Source organism: Littorina saxatilis, linkage group LG4 (genome assembly GCF_037325665.1).
Source record: "Littorina saxatilis isolate snail1 linkage group LG4, US_GU_Lsax_2.0, whole genome shotgun sequence".
Lineage (NCBI taxonomy): Eukaryota > Metazoa > Mollusca > Gastropoda > Littorinimorpha > Littorinidae > Littorina > Littorina saxatilis.
In genome coordinates, this window is record NC_090248.1 from 51,580,717 (window position 1) to 51,591,286 (window position 10,570).

General features: G+C 44.6%; 1 protein-coding gene across 1 annotated transcript in view; it reads right to left on the reverse strand.

Annotated features, from left to right (window-relative positions):
- Nucleotides 1-10,570, reverse strand: part of LOC138965628 (host cell factor 1-like) — a 43,321-nt gene that overhangs the window by 3,830 nt on the left and 28,921 nt on the right. The window contains 8 exon segments of the mRNA XM_070337804.1: nt 531-722; nt 1,691-1,822; nt 2,550-2,638; nt 3,438-4,622; nt 5,046-5,261; nt 5,687-5,776; nt 7,215-7,476; nt 7,946-8,211. Coding sequence (XP_070193905.1) covers nt 531-722; nt 1,691-1,822; nt 2,550-2,638; nt 3,438-4,622; nt 5,046-5,261; nt 5,687-5,776; nt 7,215-7,476; nt 7,946-8,211 — 2,432 coding nt within the window.

Genomic DNA, 10,570 nt, shown 5'->3' on the forward strand with positions numbered 1-10,570 from the left:
TGAGAAGGTTATTTCCCTTTGACCATTAATATGTCCCTCTATAAGTCCTTGTAGAATCTTAATCCACCAATAACTCCCTAACCGTGTGTTTGACTGGTCCCAATTTTTGTAAGGACCGTCTCAGGAATGTATAGAACCTGTTCACCAAGTTTGGTGACGATCGGTCCGTTCATTCTTGAGATCTATATGCGAACACAAACACACAAACAAACAAACAAACACATCGACCGAATCCTATACACACCCCTATACCGGGGGTGTAAATACACAGAGCCAATGCATGCTAGTTTACTCTTGAACGACTATAAAATGAAAATACACCGAGCCAATGCATGCTAGTTTAGTCTTGAACGACTATAAAATGAAAATACACAGAGCCAATGCATGCTAGTTTACTCTTGTATGTCTTTCTAGTTTCTTAGGACTGAGCAAAAACACTTTCAGTTTTGTGCTTGCTGTGTCTACTGTTCTGATTTTGTTGAACAAAATGTAAGTTACAGTTTGAAAAATGCCAGAAACTGATGACAAACCTTGCTGATTTTGATGGCTGAGGGAGCACCAGGGAAGCCTGGCAAGCATGTCTTGAAGGCCGAGACCTCGCTGAAGGGTCCCCTTCCGCAAGCATTCATGCCAGCCACTCTGAACTTGTAGGCCGTTCCAGGCTGCAGCTCTTGCTTCTTCAGGTCGCTGTGGTCCGGCACGTTCACCACATCGATGTTGTCCTGTTTTATTCCAAAAGACTAAACAGTAACAGATGAAGTATGGAGTCAAAACAGTAACACTAACAGATGAAGTATGGATTCAAACATCACAAATGCGCATGTCATGATATTGCAACTGAACGAAGTTTTGTATGTTTAAACCAACAGACGATGTAGGGGTATAAAGCAAATCCTCTCAGTTCTAACATCTGTCACACTTTGCCTCAAAGCAGCTACACCTATGGTCAATTGGAATCTAATTATTACCTATTACCTGTACAATTTATCAAACCTTAAAACTAAGAAGAGGTCACAATTCATGGTTGTTTTACACAAAGATGAATACAATTTTCTCCATCAACAACAGTGAGCTAACTCCTTTACTAGCAGCATCACGCTCATGGCATACTACAGAAACAGCCCCATACAAGTCCTTTACTAGCAGCATCACGCTCATGGCATACTACAGAAACAGCCCCATACAAGTCCTTTACTAGCAGCATCACGCTCATGGCATACTACAGAAACAGCCCCATACAAGTCCTTTACTAGCAGCATCACGCTCATGGCATACTACAGAAACATCCCCATACAAGTCCTTTACTAGCAGCATCACGCTCATGGCATACTACAGAAACAGCCCCATACAAGTCCTTTACTAGCAGCATCACGCTCATGGCATACTACAGAAACAGCCCCATACAAGTCCTTTACTAGCAGCATCACGCTCATGGCATACTACAGAAACAGCCCCATACAAGTCCTTTACTAGCAGCATCACGCTCATGGCATACTACAGAAACAGCCCCATACAAGTCCTTTACTAGCAGCATCACGCTCATGGCATACTACAGAAACAGCCCCATAGAAGTGAAGTCACATAAAAAGATAAGTGAACATTTCGGGATTTAATCAGTGCGACAAAAACCTGGCACAGGGCTAAATAGGGATATTGCCATTATGGTCAAGTGTGTATCAATTGTACTCACATCACTGTTGCCGTGGCCATGTTCTGAGGGCAGATGGTAGTGAGACACCACGGTTGTTGTGGTCTTGATGATGCCCACGTCAAACCATTGGCTGGCGTCACGCTTCACTGCAACCTTCTCCTGTTTCACCTCCTGAAGCAAACACACATACAACACATGTAAACCAAGCAGCTGCAATAAGGCCAAAAAGAAAAATATGTCTGTTTCCGGTAACATCGCTGAAAAAACTAGGGTCGGTCGGTCGGTTTTTTTCTTCTTTTTTTTTTATAAAACTTTTTTCTTACGTTTTGTTAACGTCTTTTTACATTTAAATTTTTTTTTTTTTTCTAAACGCTTCCTTAGTTTACTTACAATTATTTAGCACATGTTTTTGACCTAGATATATATATTGAAACTAAATAAAGTATACTTTTTTTTTCTGGTGCGAAAAGCGGAAAAAAACTTTAGGGTCGGCCAGGTTACCGGAAACAGACATATTTTTCTTTTTGGCCTAAGATAGTCAGGAACCCAACACAGCCGGTAACCTACTTTCATGATAACAGTTTAGTGCTCACATCTGCATCTAACAAACATCACAAGGCTCCTTGCTCATTTATCACAACTGTCATATCTAATGCAAAGAATGTTATCATTCAAGCTCTGTAAAATGATATGCATTGAATCTTAATATTGAGGCAAAGCAATAAGTCTGTCTACACTACAGCCAAAGCTTGCTTGACTAAAAACAAATGAACCATCCCTCAAAGAGGTTCTTCCTAGAACTACGACCACCTGTAAAAAAACAAAAAAATGCAACTGGCTCTGCAATTGCAGTCCAACAAACAAGACAAGATACGTGAAACAGTGCAGGTTGACTCACAGGCTTGGTCTCTGTCTCTTGCTTGACCTCGTTGTTAGTGGGAGCACTGGCTGAGTTGACCGCTGCTGACGCCAAGGTGGCAAGGGGATCTGCACACATACCGGAAAGCTACAGCACTCAACAACACTTGTAATCATTGTGCAATATGACTTGACACAGTTCACAAGCTGTCATGCATTCTTTCTTTCTTTATTTGGTGATTGACGTCGTTTTCAACCGTTCAAGGTTATATCGCGACGGGGAAAGGGGGGAGATGGGATAGAGCCACCTGTTAATTGTCTCTTGTTCACAAAAGCACCAATCAAAACATTGCTCCAGGGGCCCGCAACGTAGTACAATCTATGACCCCACCGGGAGAATGCAAGTTTCCAGCACAAAGGACTCAACATTTCCCACACACTGCTTGACTAAAATCCCTACAATCATTGACCATACTCTATACAAGAAACACTTAACAAGGGTAAAAGGAGAAACAGAATCCGTTAGTCGCCTCTTACGACATGCTGGGGAGCATCGGGTAAATTCTTCCCCCTAACCCGCGGGGGGAGCCGTCATGCATATTTCAACATTTCACCATATCAAACAGAAAAGCTTCATATGACCAAGCTTATCAGGGAGTCATTATCAGTATCACATGATTTTAATTCCATAACATTTTTTGAAACCTGATTGATTTTTCACACGGCTCTGCATAAAAAAATGCACATACACCTAGAAATGTAGAACTTTATAGTGCATCAACAAAGTCATAATCAGCTTAACCCATCACATTTCCCATCCTGTCTTCCATAGTTTATAACTCTGAGCCATGCTCTCCAGAACGTGAAACATCTAGTGTACACAATAACTAGCAGCTACACAAAACCCAAAGAGCGTAAGAGGGCTGACCTGACGCATCCATGGGTGTGGCTGTGGAGGAGGCAGGAGGAGCATCTCCCTCGGCCTTGACCTCGGGCACAGCAGGTGATGCAGTGGACGTGGAAGTGACCGGCGTGCTAGGTTCCGGCGTGGCCACGTCCATGGGTTCTGGAGCGGCTGGGGTTTCTGACTGCAGTAACTCAGCGGGAGGGGCCATGAGTTCTTGGGCACCGGGGGTCATGCTCATTGACGTGTCGACGGCCGACAACAAGTCTGATGCACTAGTGTCCATGGGAGTGCTTTCCCCTGACGTGGAGGGAACAGGGGCTGAGGAATCTGCTGGAGCATCCGTGGTGGGGCAACCATGAACTCCGTCACATTCTCCGCTGGAGGAGGCCGCGGGCTGTTCACCGTCACCGGGACAACCATGCACCCCATCACACTCCCCTTGTCCCTGCTGCTGTTGAGGAGGTTGTCCGTCACCGGGGCAACCGTGAACACCATCACACTCTCCCCCTTGCTGGGGCTGCTTGGGGGGGTCACCGTCACCGGGACAGCCGTGAATTCCGTCACACTCATCGTTCTTTGATTCGTCATCTTTGCCAGGGCAGCCATGGATACCATCGCATTCGTCTTTCTTTGGTTCCTCATCTTTCCCAGGGCAACCATGGACTCCATCACACTCATCATTCTTTGCCGGCTCATTGGGACCGGGGCAACCGTGCACGCCATCGCATTCGTCACTCTTGGCAGGTTCGTCTTTGCCTGGACAGCCGTGAATTCCATCACACTCATCTGTTTTGGGCGGCTCGTCATTGCCAGGACAGCCGTGGATTCCGTCGCACTGATCACTCTTTGGCGGAGGTGGTGGTTCGTCGCCAGGACAACCGTGAATGCCATCACACTGATCTCCCTGTGCTGGGGCTGGCGGGTCGTCGCCGGGGCAACCGTGGATTCCGTCGCACTCCTGCCCTGCCTTTTGGCCGGCTGGAGCAGCGTCGCCACCATCACCAGGGCAACCGTGGATTCCGTCGCATTCTTGTGAGCCCTCTGTGGCGGCTGGCTGCTGCGTGGTGGCTGCTGCAGGCGTTGCCGTGACGACTGCGGGTTGGACGGGGACCACTGTGGGTGTGATGGTGGTTGCCGCAGTAACAGCTCCTGTAGCCTGGGAGACTGGCGTGATGGTGATCTGCACAGGTCCCTTGCCTCCAGCGCCTGAAAAAGCATCTGTTTGTTGAGTGTCCGTACAGGCGTGTACACGCTGCCTACTAAAACATCTGACAGAGGCCGGTAATGATGCATACACCACTAAGCAGAACCTTACCCCATCCCACAACTCCTGCTACAAAATACCTTCACTCTACAAATAAACACATCAAGCCTTTAAATATGTATGGCTATATCAGTATATGACAGTTCGACTAAAGAAAGAACTCATATGTAAAACAGTTAAATCAGGCAAAAATATGAAACCCCCTCAAAGCCATAACAGTTCAAGGTTGTTGTTTATTATAAGGATAATATGCAGATAAAATTTAACCCATTGCAAAATTCTTCAACTTGCAAATCTGTTTGATTGTTTGAGGTCTTAAGTGAAAGCGTTTTTCATGATTCCTGCAGACAGAAGCAGCAGCTTACCAGCAAGGGCCATCTGGTTGGGAAGGGTGACGATCTGGCGTGTGGCCAGCGTGGTGGGAACTTCACCGGCAGAAGGCTGTGCGATGAGCGAGATGGTGGATGTACCCCCGGCGCCCGCAGTCACCGTTTTCATCATCGGTGACGACATGATAGAGGAGCCTGTGCTGTGCTGGATCAGCTGGGGGTGGGGTGCTGCCATGGTTACCGTTTGGCCTCCTGCAGCATGGCACCAACACAAACACTGTCAAGACTGGCTGCCAAAACTAAGCATCGAAGCCAGTTGCAAACTTATTCTGCATCACCACATTTTTTGTTTAATTGCCTAAGTTTATCAACTCTCTGTGCAAACTTATACTTTACCACATATGATCAAACAAAGGTGCACGTTTTGCCAGAAATTACCGGTGCTAAATTAGTTTCATTGTCTAATATTTTTGTTACTAGTGCAAAAAGCCTGGGGAAACTGGTACCTATAACTTATAAGCAGCCTGCATAGAAATAGAAATATGTGACAGCCACACATTCATAAACAGTTGACGATAAAACAGCAGAAAATTTTTTTACAAGGGCATAAGAGTGAGTATGCCAATGGGACAAAGGTAAAACAGACTGACGACAGTTTACAAGTTCCATTTTCTTACCAGCAGAAAGGACACTGATCACTGGTTTGCTGTGGGCTCCAACCACTTGAGCTCCCCCAGCTAGATTGGTCACCGTGATTGGCTTGTTCACTGCAAATAATGAGGATCCTAGATCAGTAAACTGAAATGGATGAAGAGTTCATCCAACATCACAAATAATGAAATGTCTGTTGATATCAACACCATACACCTGCAAGAACTTAATTGCAAGGCAAAATCAAAGTCAAATCACTGACATGATAAAGCTTATCAAATTCTGACTTCATTCTACAGTGTTTCACATCAGAGATCTCATACTTCAGGAAGCCATGCATCAGGGGTATAGAAGACTTTACTCAGGAAGTATACATTTTCCAGGCACCCACTACAGGCAACAGAAAGGTAAACAACTCCCCATCTCCAAACTACCATCGGTAAAGTAAACGTAAAGACGCTGTACTACAGCGAGTGCAACAATCATTTAAATTAATCTCAGGAAGCCAAGTTCCAGACACAGAACTTCACATACATTAAAAGAAATCCCCCCCCCCCCCCCCCCCCCAAAAAAAAAAAAAATCTTGTACCGCTTCCTTCAGTAGACATGAATACCCTTCGTTTTTCTTGCGAAGTACCTCCAAATGTTTATGATGTGAAACACTGCACTATTTGCAGAGAATCCCCATTTCACTCAACACATGCTTCTGCTAAGTAAGGTAAGGGGTATACATTCTCCTTAGCGGGTGCAAGCGGCAGAGGACACATAGGCACCAGTCATGGTAATAGTAGCTGAGTTTTCAACAAAAAGGACAGTACTGCAATGCCCCTGTGGCCATTATCACTGAAGTCACCCTGCAAAATGAGCTAAAGATTTTAACTTGAGAAGAAGGGCTCATTACTTTACTGGTATTTCTTTCTTTATTTATTTGGTGTGTAACGTCGTTTTCAACCGTTCAAGGTTATATCGCCACGGGGAAAGGGGGGCGGGGGGGGGGGGGGGGGGGGGGGGATGGGATAGAGCCACTTGTTAATTGTTTCTTGTTCACAAAAGCACTAATCAAAAAAATTGCTCCAGGGGCTTGCAACGTAGTACAATATATGACCTTACTGTTTCCAGTACAAAGGACTTAACATTTCTTACATACTGCTTGACTAAAATCTTTACAAACATTGACTATATTATATACAAGAAACACTTAACAAGGGTAAAAGGAGAAACAGAATCCGTTAGTCGCCTCTTACGACATGCTGGGGAGCATCGGGTAAATTCTTCCCCCTAACCCACGGGGGGTTACAGGTATTTGATATAAATCTTATTGTCCTTGGGGAATTCCCTCAAGGATATTCGGACTGCTATTAATGGGGATAGCGTGCAGCAAGAGAATCCCACTACATATAAGACCTTCAAAAATCGGAGAAAAATCTTAAAAAGGAGGGTGTCTTAAAATGGAGGTAAATTGACAGAGGTTCTGAACAGAAAATCTCAAAGAACAGGGTCTTAAAGGGGGGGTTCCACTGTACCCAACTTTTGCCAAAAGCAAGTGTGACAAACCTGTGCTTCCTGAAACACCGGCGGCGCTCTGAGGGCTGACGACGATGAACTGAGTGTTGCCCGTCTGGCCAGCCATCTTGGGCATGGAGGTGATGATCTTGGTTGGCGTGGACATGTTGGTGCCGCTGCCCTTGGGCGCGGCGATGACGATGGTCTTGGTGCCCACTTGTGTGGTGGTCACTGAAGTGCCCGGCTTGGCCACAGAGAGCATGGAGGACGGGATGGTTTTGATCAGGGTGGTCACTGTCCGCGATGTCCCCATCTGGAATGAAGGCAAAAACAAAGAGTCCATTGGACAGTGAGATCATTAACCCCCAAGACGCACTATGGTTGCCTTCATAATAAAGTAGAAGGAACACTAACATGTCAAACTTCCACTCACAAGAGTGCACGTTAGAGTTTTTCCTACCAATGCAGAAAAAAAGACAATCTGAACATGAAAGATTATTCTTAGTCAACTCAGTAATCCTTTTCAGTAATATTACATCATACGTCATAAATATCACATTTTCTCTTCAAGCTGCCTTACGTTTTACTCTGCCACACAAGGAACATAATTATTACTCATGATTTTCACATTAGCAAAGTAAACTCAACATCCTCAGCTAGTGGCGCACATGCTGACAGCCATTTCTCTATGAACCACTTTTTCACTGTTGTTCTCTAGAAATGAAAAATACTGTGTCACGATGTCTGGGAAGACCAACATGTCAACAGCCGACCTGACTAACATTTGGCTGGACACTGCTGAGGCCCAGGATGTTGGACGGCGTGTGTCCGGGCTGGGAGGAGGAGATGATGGTAGCTGGCTTGTTGCCCCCTGCCTGGGTGGTTACCAGTTTCACGATGGTAGCTCCTTGCGGCAATCCTGTCTTGGTCTGCACAAGCAAGATCCCAATTGCAGCACATTCTTTTTTCCACTGTGGATTGAGACCACTGAATATTTGTTCTACGAGAGGATATAAGTTTGTGTTGTGCGTCACACTTGTTGCCCTGGCTGTCACAGACTAGTACAGGCAAGGTTTGATAGATGTGACACTTGGTTAATATCTATGTGCCTCCCATCCCGAAAAAGACTGCAATCACTGAAGTCATGCATCTCGGACACAGGGAGGGCAAGATACAACATTTGTGAATACCGCATCCAACTGTTTCCAATCTTGCAGAAAACTTAATCAAAATTTAAAATGCAAACGCAGAACATTTCAAAACCATGTTCTAATGAGCTCACAATCAAATAACTCATAAAGAAATTAAATACATGTATATCCGAAGTTTTTCCATTTATTTTTTATGTTTTTATCTTAATATTTTTTTCTTTTTCTTTTACCATCCAAAAAGGGAATTACATGCAGGCATGGGAATTGGAAAAAGTAAAAAAGGCTGAAAATGTGTAAGTAATATCAAAGTCGACGGCGCGATGCGCCTAGCGTAGTCCAGGGGCATGCTCCCCGGAAAAAATTCTCCAAAGAACCCAAATTGTGCAATTTGGTGTCATCTGAGCTCCAAGTTTGCCATTAAATTCAGTTTATAGAACCATTTTTGCCTCCCCCATTTATTTTTTCGGCGGACACTTGCTTTTTCGGCGGAACAAATAAAATAATCGGCGGAAATTTGCCTTTCGGCAGACAATTCCCATGCCTGTACATGGTGAGGTATCTTCACAGACAGAAACCAGTATTGTATACTTACATAGAGGTATCCTCTCATCCCCAAGAAAGAGTCCAATCAGTAAATAATGAAATTGTAACAGCTGCAGGCCTAACAGCCTCCAAAACAGTTATTGACAACAAAACATATCACCCATCCCCACTATGCCCTAAAGGCAGGCAAAAACTCAATGTGCATCACCAGCATTGGCCTTGCTGTCACACACTAGTACAAGGACACAGGGAGGTTACCACAAAAAAGAAGGAAACAAGAAGAGCAAACGCTCGATCGAGTCACTTTCGCAGTTCTGAATATTATATGAGGCATCAGATGGACAGGAAGAAATTGCTATTCACAACACAATGAGTCACGTTCACATAAAATTTGAGCCCGGTCACTTTTATAGTTTCCGAGAAAAGCCCAACGTTAAGTTGTGTGTTGCCGAACAGAAAAGGCTAGTTATCTCCCTTGTTTTTCTGATAACGTTCGTAAAAGGCTACAGATGTAAATACTTTGATGTAAAGAATAATCCTACAAAGTTTCAATCACATCCGATGAACTTTGTCAAAGATATAAAATGTCTAATTTTTCCTTTGACGCTGACCTGTGACCTTGAAAAAGGTCAAAGGTCAACGAAACCATCGTTAAAGTGTAGAGGTCATTGGAGGTCACGACTAAACAAAATATGAGCCCGATCGCTTTGATAGTTTCCGAGAAAAGTCCAACGTTAAGGTGGTGTCTACGGACGGACGGCCGGCCGGCCGGCCGGACAGACTAACACTGACCGACTACATAGAGTCACTTTTTCTCAAGTGACTCAAAAAACCTTACAATAAAACTCATGCGCCCAAATGCGTTTAACGACATTAGGCCTACAAAAACATAGGTGTGGTTACGGTAACCCGACCTATCCTATTTTTAGGGGCCGACCCTATAACTTTTTATTACATTTGTTAAAAAAAATAAATAAAAAAATAAAAAAACGAGTGCAGAAAACGCAATGAAAGCGAAAGTGCCCGAGTCGCACACTTATTTCCCTGTCAAGTAGGTTTAATTTGTACACATTAGATAACTGGTACAAAAAAGAAAAAAGCCACAACCATCTCTCAGGGTGGTGATCCAGTCAGTCTTGCTAATGAACTGAATGGTTTCTATGCAAGATTTGACAAGCCTGACAGTCAGATGCAGGAGGTATTTGAAGAGCTAGAGAGAGTCCAGCCGATGATGATGGGTTGAGGGTTAGTGAGGAAGAGGTGAGGGCTGTTTTCTCCAAACTGAAGCCAAACAAAGCACAGGGACCAGATAACATTCACCCTAGGCTACTCAAGACATGTGCTGAACAACTAGCTGGTGTTTTTCAAGCAATTTTCAACATGAGCCTTCTGGCAGGCAAAATCCCCTCTCTGTGGAAAACCTCCAAAATTATCCCAGTCCCAAAAAAGCAATCTGCAAAGGAAAACAATGACTATAGGCCTATAGCATTGACACCAGTGGTGATGAAATGTCTTGAGAAGCTGGTGCTGAAGCGTCTCTTGCAGGAAACTGAGGATCAGATGGATCCGCTACAGTTTGCCTACAGAGCACGCAGAGGCACAGACGACGCTACCATTCTGATCGCTCACAGCATCCTTGAACATCTAGAGAAGCCCAACACCTCAGCTAGAGTGTTATATGTGGATTTTAGTTCCGCGTTTAATACAGTCAAG